Raw genomic sequence first — 25,344 nt, forward strand, 5'->3', positions numbered from 1 at the left:
GGCACCAATGCACAGCTGCCTCCCAAACAGATCAAGCCAACTGACTGTCTCACCCGTTCAGGTGGCCTGATCCAGTTGGGGGCCCCTCAGCCTTTGGTTCATAGATCCTGTGCTTCCATTCATTTGGTTATTTGTCCCGGTGCTTTATCCAACCTTGGCTTCAACAATTCTCGCTCATATAAATCCTCTTCTTACTCACTAATTAGACTCCCAGTGCTCCACCAGGGGCCCAGCCGTGGATGTCTGCCTTCAGATTCCTCAGTCCTTGGATGGGGTTTATGGCACCACTATTTGGGTGTCTGGCCATCCCATCACCAGAGTAGGTCAGTTCCTGCCGTCTCGCGACCATTGCCAGCAGTCTTTTGAGGGGGTATCTTTGTGGATCTCCGTGGGCCTCCCTAGCTCTCTGCTTCCTCCCCTTCTCACCTTCCCATGTGGTCTTCATTTACCATGGTCTCCTATTCCTTGTTCTCCCTCTCTTTTCTTGATCCAGCTAGGATCTCCCACTCTTTCCCTCGACTGTCGCCCTTCATTGTTCCCACTCATGACCAGGCTATTCATGTAGATCTTGTCCATTTCTCCGTGTCTTTTTTTGGGGTCCCGTTTTCCAGGTAGCCTCACTGGTGATGTGAGTAGCAGTCTAGTCATCCTTGTTCCACATCTAGCATCTTCCTATGAGTGAGTACATACCATATTTGTCTTTCTGAGTCTGGGTTACCTCACTCAGGATGATTTTTTCTAGATCCATCCATTTGCCTGCAAACCGTGTGATGTCGTTGTTTTTCTCTGCTGAGTAGTATTCCATTGTGTATATGTGCCACAATTTATTTATCCATTCTTCAGTTGAAGGGCATCTAGGTTGTTTCCAGGTTTTGGCTATTACAAACAATGCTGATATGAACATAGCTGAGCAAGTGCTCTTGTGGTATGATTGAGCATTTCTTGGGTATATGCCCAGGAGTGGTATAGCTGGATCTTGGGGGAGATTGATTCCCAATTTTCTAAGAAAGCGCCATATTGATTTCCAAAGTGGTTGTACAAGCTTGCATTCCCACCAGCAGTGGAGGAGAGTTCCCCTAGTTCCACATCCTCTCCAGCATAAAGTGTCTTCAGTGTTTTTGATCTTAGCCACTCTGACAGGCGTAAGGTGGTATCTCAGAGTTGTCTTGATTTGCATTTCCCTGATGATTAGGGAAGTTGAGCAATTCCTTAAATGTCTTTCAGCCATTTGGGATTCCTCTGTTGAGAATTCTCTGTTTAGTTCTAAAGCCCATTTCTCAATTGGACTGTTGGTCCTTTTGATGTCTAATTTCTTGAGTTCCTTATATATTCTGGATATCAGTCCTCTGTCAGATGTGGGGTTGGTGAAGATCTTTTCCCATTCTGTAGGCTGTCGCTTTGCCTTGTTGACCGTATCCTTTGCTCTACAAAAGCTTCTTATAACACCAGTAGCGCAGACACTGAGACAAACAATCAATCAATGGGACCTCTTGAAACTGAGAAGCTTTTATAGTCTCTTTTTAAACTTTGTATGTAAGAGCATTTTAAACAAATGCCCAAACTGGATAGTGTGGTGGTGACACCGTGTGGCCGTCTCAGGAATGACTGGTGCATTTCTTATGGGCGGGTCCTTTCTCACACAGGGACTTGACCTTCCAGTTTATGTTTCCCAATTATTTACTGGAGCGCTCATGGGACTTTGTGTGTGTGTGTGTGTGTGTGTGTGTGTGTGTGTGTGTGTGTGTGTGTGTGTGTGTGTGTGTGTATGTGTGTGTGTGTGTGTGTGTGTCTGATTGTTTAAGTTAAATTTGTAGAGGCAGCTGAAGAGGTAGTTGCTCCTTCAGAGTTTACCTAAGCAGTCCGCAGAGATGAAATCCAAAGACATGCTTGGTTTTTTTTTGTTTGTTTGTTTGTTTTTTGGTTTTTTTGGTTTTTCGAGACAGTGTTTCTCTGTGTAGTTTTGGTGCCTGTCCTGGATTTCAGGCTGACTTCGAACTCACAGATATCTGCCTGGCTCTGCCTCCCTTGTGCTGGGATTAAAGGTGCGGGCCACCACCGCCTGGCGACATGCTTCTTAATTATAACATTCGTGGAAGTGAAGGGAAACATAGCCTTTATTGGTCACAGGATCAAGTAGAAAAGCCTATCTTCTACTGTGAGTCCTAAATTTATTTTTAGCTGAAATGGCTGCCCCAGGAATGGTAGTGCCAAGCACGGATCCTGTAATTTCAGATTTAACATGCATGTAATTTTAAAAATACAAAAGCCTAACAATCTCTAGTCATTAGTTCTTACATACTTCATGTTCATTAATATTTACATACAGCACTTCATGCTCAGATGCTTAGAACCATTTGAAAGGAAGGCAGAGCAGTTGCCCCCTAGACCAGCTCTCTCGTGTTTTACCAAGAGCGTGTCAAGGAATGGGTCCTGCCCGTTAGCACCATCCCATCAGTGGCTGCGCCCTTGCACATCATTCAAACTGTTTGCCACTCCTGGGTAAGCAGTTACTCTCCTGGCTGGAATGTCGAGGATTAGCAGATTCCTTCCGATCCAAAAGTTAAGTTTGGTCACCGGGTCTCGGCTTCTCTTGTCTTCATCCTCCATGTCCTGTGCATCTTGCTCCCCTGAGGCACTCCCAGGTATCTGGCGAGTTACCGGTTCCTTTTGAGCTTTGCATACCTAAGATTAAGGTCATATTTTCAACTGTCCTGTGTTATATTTCATATGTGAACTAAATGATATCCGATCATGGGGGCTTTTAAGAAGCTGATGTTTCTGCCATGATCACAAATATTAGTCTCTTTAGTCATAATGCCATTAGTTTATATATACTGAACTATGTTGAATTTTCATTTTTTAACTTGCTGTAAGAAGTTTTGTCCCCTCTTATCACTGTTTAACTTTTTAATTACTCATGATTAGTTCTTTGGATAAAATCTGTGTGGAAGACAACATATGTGTTTTTGCAACATTTATTTAAACATTGAAATTCTGGTGTAATTTAATTTCTTTTAACATTTTTTAGAACTTGGAAACCCAAATAGCCAAGTGGAACTTGCAGGTGAAATTGAATAAGCAGGAGGCTGTAGCCATCAAAGAAGCAAGTAGGCAGAAAGGCGTGGCTCTGAAAAAAGCATCCAAAGTTTACAGACAACGGCTGAAACACTTTACGGGGGATATTGAACACCTTACTTCCCAGATTAGAGCTCAGGTGAGTGTGCACATTCTTGTATAAGATGCTTCATGCACTTAAATATCAGAGTCAGTTAGATAGCATGGTTAGTTAGACAGCATGGTTAGTTAGATAGCATAGTTAATTAGACAATATGACTAGTTAGTATAGTTCGACAGCATAGTTAGATAGCATAGTTAGTTAGCCTAGTTAATGTTGTGAAGCTTTAGATAATGGTATCATTCTTATCCATGTTACTATTCATGCTATAAAAATCTACTCATCTTTTTGCTTTTTTTTTGAAAGATTATGTATCATAATATACACAATTTGAAATCGATAGCATTTTTGGGGGCTCACTGAAAGGAAATGTAAGTATATGCCATGTCCCCTCCCTAACACACACACACCAAAAGCTTCTGTGGCTAGCTAGGAGTAAGGTTTCCTCCGTCTTGCCTACTGGAAAGTTACAGTGCATATTAACATTCAAGGCCCTGAGAAGGCTCTCAGAAGGCGGTAATGAAGGCATGGGAGTAAGAATTTCCCACACTTAACCACAGAACTCTTCTTGTGCCCACAAAGCAGCTCTTGGAAATGGTTCTGAGAAATATCAGTTTGGGAAATGCTGATTTATGTTATTAGACCATATGACTGTATTCAGTAATTCACTTCATTTAACCTCTGTAATGCATTTGAAGCCATATGCTGACGTCAACAAACATGTGAAAGATATCTCTGAGTCTAACACAGAGCTGAGCAATGGCCTAGTGCTTTGTTCTCCTGACAAATCAGCATTCTTACTCAGTTGCCAACCAATCAAATATTCATTGTTGCTGTGGCTCACTAGTATCCCACCTCTTAAGAACGTATGCTAAGGCTTATAGATTTTTTGCTTTTGGAAATGAAAACAGACTTGTATAAAAGCTTGTACAAACAAAACAAGCTAATATTTTATAAGCTCAAATCTCACCCTTTTAAGGCTCTAATATTTAACTTACACTCACTTGAGTAACTAGATATTGAATTGAAGACTAGGCTCAGCACCTACAAGGTTGTAACCTGACTGGATACCCACAGATGCTTGGAGTGCTCAACACTACTCCTGGCTTGGCGCTCTGGAGGCTTCCCCCTTGAGTTAACATCACCAGAGCCCCAGGCCAGTCTGCAAAGGCTCCTGCACTGGAGACTGTACAGAAGGTGTTTAGCCTCTCTGACCTTCAGTTCGTTTATGAACTAGGGCATAAGAACGCTACTTCCTCCAGTGACTGTGGGAGCATGCAGGAGAAATCAGATGGGGCTGCTGTATGCTCTCTCTTCTGAGCCTCAGCATGTGGAGTTGGCAGCTCTGTTGACTGGCTGCTGCCTCTGGCTTTAAGTTCTTCCTTACTTATTGTCACTGGCTCCTTTCCCCTTGAATCAGTTACCTTTCCAATTCATTATATTAATGTCTTAATTTTTATGGTATTTCTTTCTTTCTGGAGCTATCTCATGTTTTTCTATTCTCCCTCCTCAAGTTTGTCTTAAGCTTGAATGAATTCAACCATGAACACAAATGAGTTCAACCATGGCACATTTTATTGAATTCTTATTTGGTTTACCATGCATATACATGCAATACAACACAGAGAAGTCAAGGGGGGTGGGGATTAGGAAGGGTCTGTGAGATCTGCGGTAATTCGGAGGCTGCCACAGTACTAGTTCAGAAGCAGGTCCACTGCAGTGGAAGGTGAGGGGCTCTTGCTTTGTGTCTTTCCATAAAGACAGGTGAAAGAAGAAATATGGACTTTACATATCTAATATATACATTTCTCCCATGGATTTAATACCTCAGTATCTTACATTATATACATTATAATATGAACTGACTTTATAGTATATGTCATAGCCATCTCTTACTTCATAATTTATGTTAAATTTTATTTTATACAAAATATGAAATAAGGTACTAGTCTTCAGTGTAACAAACATTTCTGTGAAAAGCATAGACCATATCTTGTACATACAAGATGACCAATAAACTTTTCTATGAATGAATGAATGATAGAAGGAAAGAGGACAATAGTATGTTAGCTGCTGTCCAGACTGTTTGTGGGTCCTCTGATTCATGGTTAACTGGCACTCTCATAACTAGTGAGTTTGCTCTCTGTAGAATGTGGACAAAGCCACAGAGTGGTGCCGAGAGCCATTGGCATTTACTGCGTGTTCCTGGCACCATTCCAAACCCTGCCAACAGCGATGGAGGAAACAGACAGAAGTCCTCCTTTGTGGCTTTCCCATGCACACTGGCTGGGCCCCTGCTCACTGCTGACAGCAGCCGTGTTGGCAAGCGGATGGGTGACCTCAAGATAGACAAATAAGCCTGCATTTGAAGATGCTGTGAGCCCTGGAATTGCAAATAGTTTCTATACATTGGGGAAACCCTCTTCTCCCATGCATGTGGTTGTTAGCTCTTCTGTGTAAAGAATGGAAAATGAAGAGGCATTCATAAGTAAAATAGAAATTATTTTATTAATTGTGAAACATTCCTTAAAACTAGTCGCATCAGCATCTTAAAATAGTAAGTTGGAACTGTACTGTGCGCATATAAAGTCATAGTCATATGGGTGTTTTGTTAAAGCTCACTTTAACATTTTCCTCTTTTGGAAGCTGCACACTGAGCTTCTCTACAGGAAAAGCTGCATGCTTTACTGGAGGAGTGCTTTCATATTTACAGAGTGTTTGTGCCTAAGACCTGTAAAAAACACTTTTAAGTTACAAGATGAATGCTTTATATATTTTTAGGAAGCCAAGTTGTCCGAAACAGTTTCAGCTTCCAATGCCTGGAAAAGTCATTATGAGAACATCGTAATAGAAAAAACTGAACTGGAAGTTCAGATTGAAACAATGAAAAAGTAAGCAAGAATTTAGATTGTCACTGTATAATGAGAAGCGACTTGATTCTTCTCCAACACTGCATGCTTTGGTTCTTCTGGATTCTGTGTGGTAAAGGTGTTATTGATAGTGATAAGCTGTTCTACTAAGAAATGGGAGTGAGAATGATTACTCTTTAAACATGCATTGCTATTCCCATTTTAAAGGTGGAACTTGCAGATTTGCACTTTGTGCTTGAGTGTGTATCTCTGTTATTTCTTATAAATGTAGATAACTTTGCTCTAAGTAGAAGTGATGTTTCTCAATTAAACAAGGATATGAGTGAAGCAAAATTTATAATGTAAGTTTCAAAATCCTAAAAATTATTATCCCTTAATTCAAGGGACTAAAGTGTATAACAGAAAGTTAATGAGTAAAAATACACATTCTGTTTTTTGACGCTGCTGCTGTGGAGCAGTAACAGAGCCTAATATTTGCCTTAAGTCTTGTTCCCATGCTGTTATGCGTGATCATAGAGAACTAACATGTAATTTGCTTCTTAGGAGGAGGTGTCACTACCTCACTTGATCCTTCTTTTGAGCTGGTCTCCGTGTGTGTGTGTGTGTGTGTGTGTGTGTGTGTGTGTGTGTGTGTGTATTTTTCATATGCATTGTTTATGAGAGGGATGGGTAGACATGCCTCCTGTGGGCGATAGGCTAGATGGCCTCATCAGTAGGTGAGTATTTCTAACCCTGGCTGCTTTGAGCACAGCCCTGGGTCACCACTCCTGCGCCCTTGCTCTATCTGTCCTGCCGCCTTTCCGAATCATTTCCATTTTAATCAGTGCGCCCTACCAGAATAATTTTAAAAACACTTATAGTCTGTTAGTTGAATGAAATTTTCCATGCTTTCACTTATTTTATAAAGGCAAATCGTTAATCTTTTGGAAGATTTGAAGAAAATGGAAACTCATGGAAAAAGTTCATGTGAAGAAATTCTTAGAAAACTTCACTCACTTGAAGATGAAAATGAAGCCCTAAATATTGAGAATGTGAAATTAAAGGTAGTGTGTGTGTGTGTGTGTGTGTGTGTGCATGTATGTGCATACTTAGTAGCAATACCTTGGAGTAAAGGCAAGGTTGGGCAATGTTCATGTATTGTTTTGTCTTTCATGTTTCTCATGATATTGTATTATTAAGATAGATAATTTCTAGATACACAGATAATGTCTTTTTCATGTATATAAGTTTTAAGCTTTTTAGTCACAAATACAAAAATGATTTTAAATTGCATTTAACAAAACAAGGCTTATGAGATTGGACAACTCTCTCTTTGTCTCAACTTTAGAACAGTTTATTTACTCTCTAATTTTAGCAGTGAATCATCCAAAATTGCATTAGCTTTACTGCACAGAACTATTTGTAGGTGTCATGGTTACCATATGGTCCACCATCAAGCTGGGTCTGTTTGAAACCAGAAAGTATGTTCTTGGCTGCTTTATAACCAGAAAGAATTTTCAACTGAGCCAAGTTCCAGGAGTGATTGGTTTATATGTGTCCCAGAGAAGAGATGAGAGAGGAAGATTTTAGACTTTCTGAGAAAAAAGGGAACCTGAGTTCTTAGACAGAGACACGCCTGTGGCTGGACGGGACAGGACTGAACATGAGGGCACCTTCCCAGCTCCACAAAACACAAAACAGAAATCAGAAAAGGAGCATTTGAACCATGAAATAAATAATCACAAAATTCTCCAAGACTCATGTTCTAGAAACAGAAATAGAAGTTTAGAAAGAGTGGAAAAGATGTGGATGTCAACCCCTCCCCACCAAGGGAACTTCAACAATTATGAAACTCAAAGTCTGGAATCCCATCCTTTTTCTAAAAATCCATCAATAAATGCCTAAAACGTCCACTGAAATTTTCCTAATGTGAACATAATTTTAAACATCCAGTAATCATAATCGTTTCAAGAAAGGAAACAAGTGTGTTTTTAATGCAAAGAAAAGAAAATGCTTCATTTCTTAAAGGATAAAAATTCCAGAAGTCCTGTTTCATGTTTGTGTTCCTGGAAGCCCGTCTGTACTCTTGTTCTTCAGGAGCCCCTCCGCATCCCCGCCCCCACCCCTCCGCATCCCCGCCCCCACCCCCACGCATCCCTGCTGCCTCAGTGGGCTGCTCTCCAGGTGGGCTGGAGTCGTGGCTGCCCCTCCTTGAGCCTACACTGCCTGCTTACTTAGGAACTCTCATTTTGTTACACTATATCTTTAAATTCTTTTTAACCTTAAAAAGAGAAAATAGGAAGAAGTGCATGTAAAAGGGCTTCACGTGTCTGAAAATATCTTTATTGTGCCTTCAAGAGAGGGTGATCCTTTGCTTTAGTGTCTTTTGCAAGTACGGTTGCAAGTACGGTTGAAAGCAATCTGTTGCTAGTCTGATTCTTATTCTGTGGAAATCCTGCTTCACATTTATGTTGGATTTTCAAAATATTCCTTTATCTTTGCTGTGTTAAGATTTTGTACACATTTATATGGGTATATTGTGTATTGTTTGGAATGCTGTCTCCTCTTCCTTTTTTATTTTCCTGAGTTCAGGATACATGCTGATGAGTTATTGACCTGGATTGATACTTTGTTTTCAGTCTCTGTTTTTGTTCAGCTTTTGCGGGTGGGAGATAGATTTTTTTATAAAGCTCAGGACCACCTGCCTGGGGAGTGGTGCTGCCCACAGTAGGCAGGGCCCTTCTTCATCAGTTAATAATCAAGACAACCCCTCACAGATATCCCCACAGGCCAGCTTGAACTAGGCAGTTCCTCAGTTGACCGTAGGCCGTGTTAACAGATAAGGCTGATGCAGACAACATAGTTTTCTTTCATGTAAAGAACAGACATGCTCTCTGCCTATTATGAGATATTTGAGTTTTTACATTTTCCTTCTTCTAATACATCCCAATCCATAGGTAGTTGTCATCAGCCCCTTTGTCTTACCCCATTGGAGGTACGCCTCAGGAAGTTAACACAATGCCTATGGTTTCACTGCTACTGCTATGGGTAATAAATAGCGGCCTCTGCCTCTTACCTGGTCTGTGCCTTATGCTGGCATCTGTGAAACTGTGGTAGGCTAACTGGCATGCACACAAGGAGAATATCCTTGCCAGTCCTAACATCTCAGTAGAGTTGTATTGTCTAAAGTCATGTACAGTTTTGTCTGGATCTTCTTTCATAACTTTATAATTAAAAACTTTAAATTCGTTTGGTGCTTCTTTAGCAGTTGGCCAAGGCAGGTGGTTAACCTGTTTCCCTAGTACTTGTAGTTTACTTGAGGTTCATTTACAACACGTTTCCCCTAGTGGTTTAAAACCCAGTGTTGACTGTATACTATGTTTTGTGTATTTTTCTTTTCCTTTTCTTCTGTCTTCTGTGCTCTTAGTATCTTGACAACTTAATGCTTTATATATTTCAATATCTAGTAAGCACAGATATTGTTTACTTAGTATCCTTTATTTATAAATTGTTTGGTCTTTCCTGCTTATTCTCTCATATAAGGTGTTTTTATTTCTGCTTTTAATTTTGAGACTGGGTTTTATTAAATAGCCCTGGCTGGCCTAGACCTTGCAACAACTCCTCTGCCTTTGCCTCGTAAGTACGTGCCACCAAGCCCAGCTGCCATATGAGTCTTGAATTAGTTTTGTCGTATAACCTCTGACTGTTACACTTTTGGTTGAGATTGAGAAGTGTTAAATGAATGTGGAAAACTTTACATGTCAATGTTATTGATTCTTTTTATTTAGAACTCAACTTTTTTCAGCTTTTATTTGTCAGTAAATTTTTAAAAAATCTGTGTACTGATTAGATTTATTCATGAGTATTAGTTATTAATTTTAGGTGGAAATTATATGCCATAAAAATGATTATTTCATTAATGTTGATGAATGAGGTATGCTTTAATAATTCTTCAACATGGATTATAATGTTCTGTTGGCTGAAAATCTCCCATCAATCATGTATTTCTTTCTAGAGTACGCTTGATGCTTTGAAGGATGAAGTTGTTTCTGTTGAAAATGAACTCGTAGAATTACAAGAAATAGAAAAACGACAGAAAACGCTCATTGACATATATAAAACTCAGGTAACTTGCTAAGGTTTATTGAAATCTGTAGATGACTTAAAACACTGTGGCTCAAGTCGACAGAACTGAAGAGATGGGGTGAATATCTGTGATGTAATACAGTGTGTCTCAAACATTCCTTAAGACTCCGTATGCCTTCATAGAGGTGGCCTTGCCAATTCCTAGTGCTAGCACTACTTATGGAAATACTAGATATTCCTAAGAGGAAATTTAAAATCAATTGCATAGGGGTGATGAGAATCTTAATATGGAATCTTGTTAGTATATTTAATGACATTGATTTACAACAATGACTGTCACCAAGGGTCATTAAATCCCGTACTCTCTTTTCCTAATAAGTAATGTATAATTCAGATTTATTCACATGAAATACATGGAAAGAGACTTGGTGGGATGACTCAGTTGGTAGTGTACTTGCCTTGCAAGCATGAAAGTCTGAGTTTCGATCCCCAGGACCCAACTACAAAGCTGAGCACAGCAGTGTACACTTGGGGGGTGGAGACATACTGATCCCTGGAACTCCTGTCTAGCCAGCTCAGCCACATTAGTAGTTCATTTCAGTGAGAGACCTTGCCTCAGAAATAAAGTAGAGAACGATAGAGAAGACACCTGATTTCGACCTCTGACATCCACACAAAGAGCACACACATGCAGTTATGTACACACACATGCACCACAAATACACCAAAGAACATACGGTGGTTTGTCTAAAGTAGAATGTATGTCCAGTGATTAATTATAGTTAAGCTTTCAGGTTCAGAAGTTCAGTGTTGAAGGAAAACTGGGAAAAACTGGATGTGTACGGATGCTTGTGTGATAGGAACAAAGTGGTCATTAAAGAGCTGTTATTGGGAGAGTGTAAGTAAAGAATGGTGAAGGATGGCAGTGTGGTGCCATCAAGGACTGCCTGCTTGGCAGGTGTGAGACCTTGGGTTCAGTCTCCAGCATGGTGGGAAGGAGAGGGACTCTGAAAGGAGGACGGAAGGAAAGAAAATGTATCGCAGGCAAAAGCCGAAGGTGGAGTAAAGTGTAGCAAGCAGGAGGGGCTGCATCTAGACGGGTTGGGTGGCAGTTGAGATGCCCAGCTGAAGGGCTGCAGGGGAGGGACGCGTGGAGCCTGGAGGACTGTGTGCCGAGCACATTATCGGTGTCCGCCTACTTGTTGGCTTTTAGGCCTCAGCAAGCATGCTTCATCTGAATATATCATGTTGTAGCTGCTGGGCAATGTGCATAGTTCACCCATGCCCTTTGGATGGATTTTGATTTGATGGGGAAAATTATTGGAATGGGAGCTAGTTTTTTTTTCTTTTATTGAAAATAGATTTTTTTCCACATAATGTATCCTGATTGTATTTTCTCCCTGTACTCTTCTCATTTCCTCCCCACATCCTCTCCCATCCAGATCCACTCCCTTTCTGTCTCTCATTGTCAGGCTTCTAAGGGATAATAATAAAATAAAACAAAATATAATATAGTAAAATATAATAAGATAAAACAAAAACTAACACATCAGAATTGGACAAAACAATCAAACAGAAAGAAAAGAGCCCAAGAGAAGGCACAAGAATTAGAGACCCACTTGTTTGCACACTTAGGAATCCCATATAAACATTAAAAGCATGAGGCTTCAGTCTCTGAATTCATATGAACTTTGCACATGTTGATTTAGAAGGCCTTGTTTTCTTGGTGTTGTCCATCCCCTCTGGCTCTTACACTCTTTCTGTCTCCTCCTCTGCGGGGTTTCCTGAGCCCTGCAGGAAAAAATTTGATGGAGACTCTATTTAGGACTGAGTGTTCCAAGGTCTCTCACTCTCTGCATAATGTCTGGCTTGGGTCTCTGCATTTGTTCACATCTGCTGCAGGAGGAAGCTTCTCTAATGTTGGCTGAGCAAGGGTCTGATCTATGAGTATGGCAGAATGTCATTAGGAGTTGTTTTTGTTTCTACTTGCTTATTTGCTTAGAACAGTAGTATTTGGTTTTGTCCTAGGTCCCTGGGCTATCTAGTGTCAGGATCTTGGTCACCAAGCAATGTCAGGTATGAGTTCCATCTCCTGGAATGGGTCTTAAGTCAAATCAGATATTGGTTGGTGATTCCCACAAGCTTTGTGTTACCATTGCCCTAGTGTGTCTTACAGGCAGGACACTATTGTAGATGAAAGGGCTTGTGGCTGACTGTGGTGATATTGTGTTCCCCCAAATATTGTGCACTCTAATAAACTTATCTGGGGTCAGAGAACAGAACAGCCACTATATATAGAGGCCAGAGAATGGTGGTACACACACCTTTAATCCTATCACTTGGGAGGCAGAGATCCATCTGGATCTCTGTGAGTTTAAAGCCACACTGGAAACAGCCAGGCATGGTGACTCACGCCTTTAATCCCAGGAAGTGATGGCAGAAAGCAGAAAAGTAGACAAGGCATGAAAACCAGGAACTAGAGCTGGTTAAGCTTTTAGGATTTTGAACAAACAGTTCAGCTGAGATTCATTCTGGATGAAGACTCAGAGGCTTCCAGTATGAGGAAAGAGGATCAGCTGAGGAATTGGCAAGGTGAGGTTGGCTGTGGCTTGTTCTGCTTCTCTGATCTTCCAGCATTTACCCCAATATCTGGCTCTGGGTTTGATTTTATTAATAAGACCTGTTAAGATTCATGCTACAGCTGGTTCGCTGTTTGCCTTTCTGTTTTGGTACTGTGCTGCTGTGGGATGGTCTGTATGTCAAATTGCTCTGATTGGTCAATAAATAAAACACTGATTGGCCAGTGGCTAGGCAGGAAATATAGGCGGGACTAACAGAGAGGAGAAAAGAAAGAACAGGAAGGCAGAAGGAGACACTGCCAGCTGCCGCCATGACAAACAGCATGTGAAGATACCGGTAAGCCACGAGCCACGTGGGAAGGTATAGATTTATGGAAATGGATTAATTTAAGCTGTAAGAACAGTTAGCAAGAAGCCTGCCATGGCCATACAGTTTGTAAGCAATATAAGTCTCTGTGTTTACTTGGTTGGGTCTGAGCGGCTGTGGGACTGGCAGGTGACAAAGATTTGTTCAGACTGTGGGCAAGGCAGGGAAACTCTAGCTACACTGTGCAGAGTACCTTCCTGTACCAGAGATGTTAGAATGTGAGTGACCAGCTCGATGTCTCCATGTTCAATGAGTTGTGGAGGTGTTGTCTTCAGTAAGGGAGCCTTGTTGTCAGTTTGTGGTGTGTTGTCTTGGCAACAGCCTGGGTTGTTTGGGGGATTCCTATGGGACCTATTTGGCCAACAACTCAATTAGATGTAACCTAATCCTGGTACTGGAAGCTTTGTTTGTTGACAAAAGAGAGTTGGGGACTTTGTTTCCCCCATTATCTGGAGGTTTCATTTAGATTACCTTCATGTATGTTTATGTATATGTGTTAAGAAGCCTCTACTGTATTAGGTTTCCATACTACTCCTCAAATGACCCTTAGTTTAGATGTTTCTTCCTGTATTCCCTCCTGTGTCCTTCCCACCACCACTTCATCCTCCTGTTCCAGCCCACCCACCCATAACTACCTATTCTATTTCCTTTTTTAATGAGATCTATCTGTCCCCCATAGTCTTTTACTCTTTGCCTACACTCTATAGTTCTATAGATTGTAGATTGGTTATCATTGCCTTAACAGCTAAGATCCACACAGAAGCAAATGCATACCACATTTGTCTTTGTGGGTCTGGGTTACCTCATTCAGGATGCTTTTTTCTAGTTCCATCCATTTACCTGCAATTTTTATTATTTCATTTTTTTAATTACTGTGCATTATGTAAATGAACAACATTTTGTTTATCTGCTCTTTTATTGAGGGACATCTAGGTTGTTTCCAGTTTCTGTATTATGCATAGGTCAGCAATGAACATGGTTGAACAAGTCTTTCTGTGGTATACGCCCAAGAGTGGTATAGCTGGATCTAGAGGTAGATCAATTCCCGTCTTCCTGAGGAACTGCCACGCTGATTTCCATAGTGGCTGTGCAGTTTACATTCCTACCAACAATGGATGTGTGTTTCCCTTGCCGGCATGAGCTGTCACTTGTTTTATTGAACTTGGCTGTTATGACAGGTGTAAGAGGAAATGAGAGACTAGTTTCTTAAAGAATCAACGATCTGAAAATGAAAACTGATGTAGTCTTTAGAGCTCAAGTAAAGAGTATAAGAACATTGATCAGAGAAGACAGGTAGATAATGAAGGGATGAGTTAGAATTGTACACTAAGAAATTCTGTCAGGAGTAATGTTACATAAACATGCTGAGGGAGAATGATGATTTCTTTAAAATACAAATTCAAAGTGAAATAAATATAAATACATGCTTTAGCTTTTATTTCATGTTATACTTAAAATAATACATGGTACTTTATAGTCTGTGTGTGTGTTTTTTTTTTTAAGGTACAAAAGTTGCAAGAAGCAGCTGAAATGGTAAAGAGCAGATGTAAAAATTTGCTACATGAAAATAACCTAATAATAAAAAACAAAAACAAGAAGTTAGAGAAGGTAAGTTTGAAATTGAAGTAGCCAAGCATTTTCGGTGTGTGCCTCATTTGACCCTGGCTGTCGCAGGCCTTCCTCCCTGTCGTTTTGTGAGTGCGTGCCTAGGGATGACCCCTTCCGAGTCGCCGGGGGTGGGGGGGAAGGGGGCTCTCTCTTTCCCCTTGAAGATGCACTGTACTCAGGCGTGGGATGTTGTTTATTTGTGAGAATGTCTTTTTACTTTTTTTATTCATATTTGGGAAATAGCATGAATGCTTCATTTTTTTGATACAGGAGTAGATTAAAACGAAAAAGGCCCAATTATTTATTACCGAGACCTATCAGCAGTAAAATGAAAACTGGTCTCTTTTTTTCTATTTTTACATTTTTTGTGTCTAAAAAAATTGCAAAGTAAATAGTCTCTGGTAAATACATTTTGGGAGGAAAAAGGATATCTTGAGAAACCTCTTCCTTTATTCACCCAGTTGCGACAGAAGCCAGAGAAGCCAGTTTTGGCAGGTGATGGTGTTTTTGTGAATATTTTTAAGTTTTTAGATGGAACCACATTCCCTTTTGGATTTCACACTGTTTTGGTAAGGAAACAGTGAGAGTCATAGGACACCGGTTCCTGGCTGGGGGTCGGGGAGTTAGTGGTCGGGCCCAGAGTCCATGGCTACTGTTGCTGGGTGCTGGCACATTTTGAGACTGGGAACCAAGAGTGAGGTGTCAAGGTCAGCCAGGACAGGCCACTAGGCCACCAAATGAGGAACTGGACCCTTTCTTAGAGCTGTTTCTCGTCCATTTTAGCAGGCCACAGATGATGCCATTTCGAGTGGTCTGTTTCTCACAGGACAGTGCCTCTTCTGCTAGGGGTGCAGTGAAAACCAGTTCAGAACCTGTTCAGAGGCACAAAGTGGAGGAGCGTGCCTTTCCAGCTCCTGTTCTCAATGTTTTCTGTGTAGAACTGGAAAAGGATGCTGGTTAAAAAGAAGTTCTTTTTGTTTACCCATTGCTTGAGTCTCCTGATTTTCTCATGGCTTCTTAGCTCTTTTAGGGATTCAGAGGTGTGCTTTATTCTGGTTTTATCTCTTGTTTTCAAGATGGCCAGATGTTGCACTGAAACTGTGGGTGTCCCCAACTCAGGCAAGTTACCCTCTTGATTTCCTCCGTGAGGACATCCCGAACGTCACATTTTGGTTGTTTTTGGTTACACAGAGCAGTGTGGCATTCCTTCGGTTGCATCAGCACACTGTTCTCCAATATTTACAGAAGTGCTGCAGTGAGAAAGGGCAGGAGGTGAGGGGAGCACTGTGGGTAAATTAGATTTGCTCACATGGCAGGACAGTGACCACGTACAGCCAAGTGAGAACCGATGTGTTAGCTGTCTGAAGCAGCGCTCTGTGAAGGCTGATTTAGGCCAAGAAGACTGAAAGGGCATGTGTGAGTTATAAGGTGCTATAAAGTGACAGTTACTGGAGAGATAAAGATGAACCAGTGGAAAGGAAACCACCAGTTCCTCAGTCCATCCTGTGTGTGACACCTGAAGTGGGCTGATAGCACCAGACGACAAGCGTTTTGAAAATGAATGAATTTCCCTCATATGTCTCGTGTAACTTAACATTTGTAAAGTACTTGTTAATAACGAGCATGTCTAGTCGTTAAGATAGAAAGCATATTCTTGGTAAATGTGTGACCTTGCATTTATTTCCCCTGATGCCACACCTCAGATGAGAGGCCAGGTGGAGTCTCATCTGAAGCAGGTAGAGCGAGCCCGCCACTCCTTCACGTCAGCGGAGCAGAGACTTCAGGAGTGTCAGGAGAACCTGCAGCGCTGCAAGGACAAGTGTGCAGAGCAGGCGCACACCATTAGGGAGCTTCAGGGCCAGGTGTCCCGTCGTTCTGAGTCTTGGAAGACGTGTTAAAGGAATATTTGACATCATTTCACCTGTCGAGGGCACTCGGGTTGGGTTGAACTTTTTATTCCCGTCTATATCAGTTGATGAAAATATTTTCATGCAGATATTCTACGGTTACCCTTTAGAGTTTCCTGCCTACACACTAGTAATTGAAGTAGCTGATAGAGTTAGTTATGGGAGTCTGCATTTGGACTTGGAGGACAGTGTGGTGACGTAATGAGAGGAGGGGCCAAGCTGGGCTTGCATGTCTGTTTCCCGACATCAGCATAAGGGAATAACAGTTTACCTTGCAAAAATTAGAATTGAGCGCCCAGATTATTGGGATTAATTCCATCCTTTTACTTAGTACCTATCAATCCATCAGAACAAGGACTATGTGTAGCCTTGTAATCACCATGCATCTATCTCCTCCCTTGGTGCTTATCACACAGTAAGCACTCTACATGTTTTAGGGTTACTTCATGTTTTCTTAAAGAAGCATGTTTGAATCTGGTAGCCAGTCTGTTTCTTTATTTGCAAGACACTTTCAGGAAGAATTCACTTTGTGTCTTCCAGATGAATGTAATTCAGCTTTTAAAAACACAAAGCAAATTTCCAAGAAGAAATTCTTCTAGAAAAATAATCATTTTCTTTTACTTAAGTTACTGCTTTAATGTATGAGAAAAATTGGTTTTTGTTTTATGTGTATAGATGTTTCCTCTGCATGTCTGTGTACCACATGCATGTAGTATCCAAAGTGGCCAATAGAGAGCATCATATTCCCTAGGACTGGAGTTAAGGGATGATTATGAGTCACCATGTGGGTGCTGAGAATTTAAGATGGATCCTCTGGAAGAGCAGCCAGTGCTCTTAACTGCTGAGCCATCTCTCCAGCCCTGATGAAAAAAAAATACTTTTACTATTAAAGCTACTTAAACTATTTCAATTAGACTTTGAAGCAGTAGAAAGAATAGGCTGTCTTGACTTGAGTAGCTGTGTCTTTGATTTATTTGGCTTTTACTTTAGTATCTTCACAGATAATTATCAGTAATGTCAGTGGAACATTATTGATGTGAGAAACCTTAAATATCTAATTAAAAATGTTGAAGATTTTCACGCGCATTTTTTTTTTCTTTTTTGTTTTGTTGTCGGTTTTGAGGCAGGGTTTCATGTAGCTCACACTGGCCTCAGCCGGAGGATGAATTTGGATTTCTGGTTCTCTTTCCTCTACTTCCTGAGCTGGGCTTGCAGCGTGAGGCTCCACACCTGGCTTTCCAGTGCTGGCCTCACACCTGCCGGGAAGCCCTTGCCAGCTGAGCCACATCCCACGCCTCGCAGAGCCGAATGTCTTTTCAGTAAGACATTGTTCAGGAGATTTTAATTACCATCACAAAGAAAAAATGTAGTTAATTTTCTAACATAGACAACAGCAGCTTTTAAAACTCAGTGAGGAGTTGGAGAACCTGTGTGTTAGCATTGTGAATATGGCTTGGTGTCTGTGTATTCATATCTTCTTGTTTCTTGTGCTTCCAAATAAAATACGTTATTTCCTTGAAGTCAGTGGAAAAAATAGCTGAAAAAGTGGTTTTTTTTTTCCCACTTAGATTGATGGAAACCATAGCCTTCTAAACAAGCTTTCTCTTGAGGAGGAGAATTACCTCATTCAGTTAAAGTGTGAGAACCTAAAAGAGTAAGTATCAAGTGGACATGAAATCGATGTTGCATTTTCCCTATGCACTATAGTCTGGATGTGTGTGTATGTTTGAATGTGATATATTGATCTCATATTAATAAGCACACATATGCATATTTCTGTAAAAGAAAGTTGGAGCAGATGGATGCAGAGAATAAAGAGCTTGAGAAGAAGCTGGACGAGCAGGAGGAGTATCTGAAGCGCAGCGACCTGGAGCTGAAGGAGAAGGCTGCAGAGTACACAGTGCTGTCCAGGCAGCTGGAAGCTGCTCTGGAAGAAGGGAGACAAAAGGTACAGATGGCCTTTATTTGGAAACTGTTTAATTAGTTTGCCAGAGTCGGCTCCCATTGCCAAGCCTCCAGTTATTGTTTTTACGCTGATGACAGGGTGGAGGAGCGCTCCATTTTTGTTCTTTACTGAATTTTCCCCCAGAGCAGAACACAGAGATATTCCTGGGCCAGGACTGCCTTCTAGATGAGTGCTGATGTGGCGGGAGAGGGGGCAAAGGTGGGAAGGATCCGGAGAGTGTGACCTCTGTGTGTGTGTCCACACGCGTGTGTGTGTGCGTGTGCGTGTGCGTGTGCGTGTGCGTGTGTGTGTGTGTGTGTGTGTGTGTGTGTGTGTTTGAATAAATAATTAAAGGTTCTGGTTTTGGTTGACATCCAGTGAACTCTAAAGCTGAACTTCTCTGTGACAAACATTTGTTGCACAAATAAGAACACACAAGAACTCCGTTCTAGTTCAATCTGAAGCTAGCATTCAGCCTGGCTGCCCAGCCTCTCGGCGTGTGGATGCTTGGATAGTGCTTCACAGGCAAAGATGGAAAGGCCAGTCCTGAGCTCTTGGGGCCACTCAGTGTAGTGGAGATGTCATCCTACCTGCAGGTTCTGTGGTAGAGGTGGGCTCCAGTGACACAAATGTGGGCATTTCAATCAGAGAGGAAGGGAGTGGTGGGAAGATCTCAAAGAAGAGATGAAGTTATCAGACAACTTGACCAAGAGAGACGACTGGAAAGGGGGCCGTTCCAGGCTCAGGTAAAACCTGGTACAAGGCAGTCTCCCAGGAATCTATAAGGAGGACCCAGCTAAGACTCCTGGCAATAGTGGATATGTAGCCCGAACTGGCCATCTCCTGTGATGAGATTGGTGCCTAGCCCAGTTGTCATCAGAGAGCCTTCATCCAACAATTGATGGAAACAGATGCAGACCCACAGTCAGACTTTAGGCAGAGTTCAGGGACTCCTGCAGAAGAGGGGAGAAGGCATTGTAGGAGCCAGAGGGATCAAGAACAACACAAGAAAACCCACAGAATCAACTAACCTGGGCTCGTAGGGGCTCGCAGAGATTGAACCGACAACTGGTGGGAGTCTGCATGAAACTGGCAGACTCTGCAGATATGTTACAGTTGTGTAGCTTGGTCCTCTTGTGGGACTTCTAACAGTGGGAACAGGGGCTGTCTCTGACTCTTTTACTGGCTTTTGGGACCCTACTCCTCATACTAGGCCACCTTGCCCAGCCTTAATACATGGGGAGGAGCTTAGTTTTACTGCAACTTGATACGCCATGTTTTGTTGATACTCATGGGAGACCTACCCTTTCCTGAACAGAAATGGAAGAAGAGTGGATGGGGGTAGGAATGGAGGGGGTTAGGAGGAGGGACTGGGAAGAGAGGAGGGAGGGGAAACTGTGGCTAGGATGTAAAATAAATAAATAAATATATTAAAAATAAACAAACAAAGAAACAACTTGAAATCTCACATTGAAAGACCATAGAGTGAGCTTTGGAGTTCAAGTAGCTGGATTTGGATCCTGCCTCTGATGCATGGTACACTCACCAAGGGCAGGCTGTCTCTTTAGGAATCAGTGAAATGGGACTTAGATTTCCCTTGTAGGATGAGTGAGGCTAAAAGGTGACCATCTCTACCCTGGGGACTCTCATTCCTGACCCCACTGAAGTCTACTTTACTTGGCATCTCCACTTAACACTGACTTACCAAATCTGACATGTCTAAAAGTAAACTTTGAACCCTTCCCTCCTAATTGTCTTTTAGTTATTGTATCCTCTAAGTCCTTAGTGTCAGTTCTGCCAAGGCTAAACTCTGGTATCCTCCAGTGTTTTGAATTTTCTGAAGTTCCGCGAAGCCAATTCAAGTTGATGTGAAGGCACACGTCATAGAATGAAAGCTAAATAATGAAGGGTGGTGCCAGTTGTAGACATGCTCTGCAGCCCTCTCAGCCCCGCCAACCTCTGGAAAGAAAGGAGAGCTTTGCCTGAGTTCAGCATAAGACCTTGTCGATGCCAGATGCTCTCTGAATTTTCCCCCCAGTGGCCAGAGTCCCCAGAAGTTGCCTACCCTTTCCTCTCCTGCAGTGGTGGAATGTGGTGATGTCTTTCATTTCTGACCACTTGATGAGGGCCATCATTGTCTGTCCCCCTTGTCTGCATTGAGGTCACAGGTGCTTCAGAACTCACTGCTGTCCTTTCCTGTTGTCCGGGAATTGGTTCACAGTAACTTAAAACCGAGTCCTCGGAGTACCCTCAGAGCAGTCCTCCTGCTGAGCTCTTCCTCTGGACTAGCCTCTACCTCTGCTTGCACACTTGGCTCCAAACCAACATTCTTACGAATAGGCCTGTACTTACCTGAGTCTCTGATGGACATAGCTAGGCTAGACTTTCTGTTAACATAAGCAACCGAGAGAAACAGAAAAACTCATATTCAGGCTGCATTGAAAGTGAAGGATGCCGCACCAGTCTCATGTGTCTGTCTAGGGGCTGTGTGCACACTGCCCCTCCATTGGGTATCTGGACACATAATCAGTGTTCAGTGAGACTTTGCTGTGTTCCACCACTCCCCCAGATACCACAATGAATATAAATAAATAAATACTATGAAAAGTGGCAGTTGGGTTTAATATGTCTAAAACTGTCAGGGAGATCCCTACCCAGGTCACAAACAGTGTAAACCCTCATACCTCTCCACCTCAAATTAACTTTCCAGATACTTATGATACATATACACACATATATTGTATGTACTTCTTCAAATCAAATTCTTTATTTTTCCCTTTGCCTTGCTGGGATTGAACCAAGGGCCTCGCACATGCTAGGAAATCATCTGCCACTGAGCTATATCCCCAACTCAAGATAAAATACATTGGATATTTTCTAATGGAATTGTCTAATATCCAATTAGTATCTACTTGGGAAAAAGTAGTATACTATGATTATATCAGGGCTTCAAAATATGTTTTAAGGAAAGCACATTTAGTTATTTTATTCTTTTAATGAAAATTACAGGTTTCTGAAGAAGTAGAGAAGATGTCATCTAGAGAGAGGACTTTACAAATTAAAATATTAGATCTGGAAGCTGAGCTTAGAAAGAAAAACGAAGAACAAAACCAACTTGTTGGCCAAATGAACAGTGTAAGTATTAGCATGGCTTGTATTGTAAACGTGAGCACTTAACATACGTTCCTTGTTACGTTGCTCCATTCTGAAAGCCCAGGTGGAGGGGAGGCAAGGCTTGTGTTTTCCTGCTAAGATTAGAAATGACAAATAGTAAAAATGCAAAAATGTGCTGTCTCGATCATGGCAGAGAATTGCCCGCCTTGCCTTGTCTCGGGCCATTCCCTGCTTAGTGTCTTTGTGGAACAGCTGCTCAGTGAAGGCTCCACAAAGAAGGCCATGGAATTTTTATTTAAATTTTATTTATTTGAATTTTCATCTTTTAAAGAGACATGCAATTTAAAGTTATGAACGAGATTTTATATCTGTCTTGATTAATGAATATATCTTAGAAAGATATGATTTTAATATTCACCATTGTCCAATCTGCATAAGAGCCGGATGCTCTGATCCACTCAGCCATGAAATGAGAATACCAAATTGGCCATGTTTAATTAGTCTCATATCTTTTTGAATATTCATGAAGTAGTCTATTGGCATAAGATAATCTTGAAGCTGGCATTAGTCGTGCTTAAATTACTTAATAACTGTCTACTTGATAATTACATAGAGAATGTTGGTGCTTTATTTTTCCAGGAGTTGGAGACTGTGAAAATCCTTTTTTCATTTCCTCTAAAAAGATGTAAACCTAAAAAAGTTCAAAAAGTTAAGTTATTTTGACATACACTGTTTAAGGCTTATTGCCTTCAGATGTTTAATGAAAATTTAATCAGAACAAAACATTCACCATTTTAAATTTAATTCAGCTGTTTGCTGAGTTTCTAAACTTAAAAACAAACAAATAAACAAATTCCCAATATTATAAAATATGCGTGATATTCTTTGTACATTTGAAGCCCATAAAAAAAAATAAATTGAGAGGAGATAGATTTCTCTGTGCTGTGTTTAGGACTTTGCTAAAGCTACTAAATAAATGGGTTAGGATCTAATGTTAAACCTCATAGTTGTTGCTCTAGTAGACAGTCTAGAATTCTGATCCTAAGTTTAGAAATAGCTAGAAATGGGTTAATGTGTCCTACTCAGAGAGCCTGAGCCTGGCCATAGTTGGCTGTCTCCAGTGTCTTCCGCCATACACCGCCTACTCTGCAGGCCTTCTCATGGTTTGGGTCCAAGTACTTTGGTTAGGAGGAGGGGTGGATGCACAGCTTGAAGGGTGACCTCAGAGCTCCACAACCATGGCAACCCTACTGAAGCCACAGTGTCTTCCCAACTTTCCTTATTGTCCCAAAGTTCATTCGCCTTTACATTCTGCCCTGCAGTGTGTGATTTATGGCTACTGTCTCCTCCAGATTGATGTGCCATAAAGACCAGCTCCATTCATTCTGTGACCCTTGCAGTCCAGGTCACACACTCTTTGCCACACACTCTCTGCTTCTTCTGCTAGGCACTGCTCAGGTTCAGTTGCTGGGTGTGAGAACACCTGCTATGAGAACACGAACAGTCTTTCTCTGTTCTTGGGGTATCTAAGTTTTAGCTGGAAACCCACCTTACTTAAATGCTTACTGCATTTGCAGTAGGCAGCCCACCTAGAAACCTGTACACAACCAAAGTTCAAAAGTTATATGAGTTTATAACTTCTTCCTCAAAGGACATGAATTAAGGTTTTAAAAGAGTTTAGGAGAAAATGTTCACCTTATCAAAGATAGAATTTTGTCGATTTTGTCAGCTTCCTTTCTGAATGTATATTCTGATTATTGAACTGTATAGACTTTGAGTCTGGTTAATTTTGGTGCTTGCTATTTTTATTTATTTGCAAAGTTTTTTTATAATAAAATTTATAAAATAAAAAAAGTTGAAAACAGTGAAGGCCTTATAGGGATAAAACATAATTTTTAGCAGAAAAATGACAAAAAAGAATATGAAAAGATGTCATGTTAAACATAATAGGAACTAGTAATGACTGCTCTAAATAAAACCTTCACATTAAATCTGTAATAATGTCGGGCTAAATAAATGTATTACAATAAACTATCAAAGTAGAATGATCAGTCATATATGCTTTAATCACTAAGGATTTTTTTTTTTTTTTTTTTGGTTTTTCAAGACAGGGTTTCTCTGTGTAGCTTTGCGCCTTTCCTGGATCTCGCTCTGTAGACCAGGCTGTCCTTGAACTCACAAAGATCCGCCTGCCTTTGCCTCCTGAGTGCTGGCATTAAAGATGTGTGCCACTGCCCGGCTAAGGATTTTGTTTTAAGGAAGATGCTATTTGAAATTTCTTTGGGAAAAACTGACTTATTTGGTTATCGCATATATATTTATAGCTCTTCATCTTGCATATGAACGCCATCCTGATTATCTGTTTCTCTCTTCATTTAGAAAGCCCAGCATCAGGACATATGTTTGAAGGAAATACAGCACAATCTTCAGAAGTCAGAGAATCAGAATGAGAGCATTAAGAATTACTTGCAGTTTCTTCAGATTTCCTATGTAACGATGTTTAGATAAATTGTTGAATTTATTGATTGATGATTGTTACCAGTGTTAAGGAGTTTGTATCTCAAGATATTTGAGACATAATTTATTATCTGATTGAAACTTTAAGAGCTGATAACTCTTAGTCTTCATTTGTGGTAGATATTTTGCATTGAATTCTGGTTTCATTCTTTTTTAAAAAATATTAATTTTTAAAGTATTTTTCTTTCTATATGCAAAAATCAAAATTATTCTTATGAACCATCGAAGTAAACTTGTAATGAATTTAGGCCAGTTATGAGCCAAATACATGATTTTAAATAATGTATTTACTTGTTTTATATTGTGATGCCATATAAATAAAATATTCAGAAATGTTATAACATACATTCTAAAGATAGCAAATGTTTCGTTGTACTTAATATTGCTTTAAGTATGTGTTGAGTTTCCATTATCACTTCTCTGAGATTTTAAACACAAACTATTAAGTGATGAGTTTTTAGTGCCAGCTGATGGTAACAGGAAAAACATGTGTCAGCCCTCGTTTCTTTTCATGGGCATTCGGGCTGTCCTCGGAAGCCAGAGCTCCTTCATTTTATGTTAGGGATTGTCTGGCATTCCTACTACAGATACCCTAAAGCCTCAGATACCCTAAAGCCTTGGTGTTGACTAATGGACCACAGGAGAACAGCTTGCTCTGTACTTTCCATGCCTTCCCAGATCACATCGGACGGTTGAAATTACCCATTCTTAACACTAAGAGGCTTTGGGATAAGCCTTTTATTTTATTTTTGAGATTATAATTATACCACTTCCCCCTTCCTTTTCTTCTTTCCCACCAAAGCCTCTCTGCTCTCCTTCAAATTTGTGACCTCTTTTCTTCACAAATTGTTATTGCATCTCTCTCTCTCTCTCTCTCTCTCTCTCTCTCTCTCTCTCTCTCTCTCTCTGTATGTATGTGTTTGTTCCTAAATATAAGTTGTTCAGTGTGTATAACGTTGCATATATATATATACATATATACATACATACATACATATATATATATGTTTTTCAGGTCTGACACGTGGCACTGGATAATCAATTGGCATGCTTTTCCCTGGGGAGGAATGCCTTTCCTGCTCCCAGCTTTCCTCAGCGGCCTATAGTTCTTTGTGTAGGGTAGAAGCCACATGGCCTTTTCCCTGTCCGCTTTGGCATGACTGTTGGTGTCATCTTTGTTCAGCTCATGTTTGGCCA

The 25,344-nt window shown here is 40.9% G+C and overlaps 1 protein-coding gene across 16 annotated transcripts in view; it reads left to right on the top strand.

Moving 5' to 3' along the window:
• Positions 1–24,510, top strand: part of Odf2l (outer dense fiber of sperm tails 2 like) — a 97,302-nt gene extending 72,792 nt beyond the window's left edge. For 9 of the 16 annotated variants that reach the window (XM_042280052.2, XM_076575104.1, XM_076575101.1 and 6 more), the window contains 10 exons: positions 3,029–3,214; positions 5,957–6,066; positions 6,953–7,088; positions 10,040–10,150; positions 14,560–14,664; positions 16,368–16,526; positions 18,140–18,225; positions 18,357–18,519; positions 21,526–21,651; positions 24,010–24,510. In XM_042280052.2, the coding sequence (XP_042135986.1) occupies positions 3,029–3,214; positions 5,957–6,066; positions 6,953–7,088; positions 10,040–10,150; positions 14,560–14,664; positions 16,368–16,526; positions 18,140–18,225; positions 18,357–18,519; positions 21,526–21,651; positions 24,010–24,138 (1,311 nt within the window). In that variant the 3' untranslated portion in view covers positions 24,139–24,510. The remainder of the gene's footprint in view (positions 1–3,028; positions 3,215–5,956; positions 6,067–6,952; positions 7,089–10,039; positions 10,151–14,559; positions 14,665–16,367; positions 16,527–18,139; positions 18,226–18,356; positions 18,520–21,525; positions 21,652–24,009) is intronic. The other 7 variants (XM_076575109.1, XM_076575105.1, XM_076575106.1 and 4 more) reach the window with 2 other exon arrangements.
• Positions 24,511–25,344: the final 834 nt, after the last annotated feature.

This window comes from Peromyscus maniculatus, chromosome 6 (genome assembly GCF_049852395.1).
Source record: "Peromyscus maniculatus bairdii isolate BWxNUB_F1_BW_parent chromosome 6, HU_Pman_BW_mat_3.1, whole genome shotgun sequence".
Classification (NCBI taxonomy): domain Eukaryota; kingdom Metazoa; phylum Chordata; class Mammalia; order Rodentia; family Cricetidae; genus Peromyscus; species Peromyscus maniculatus.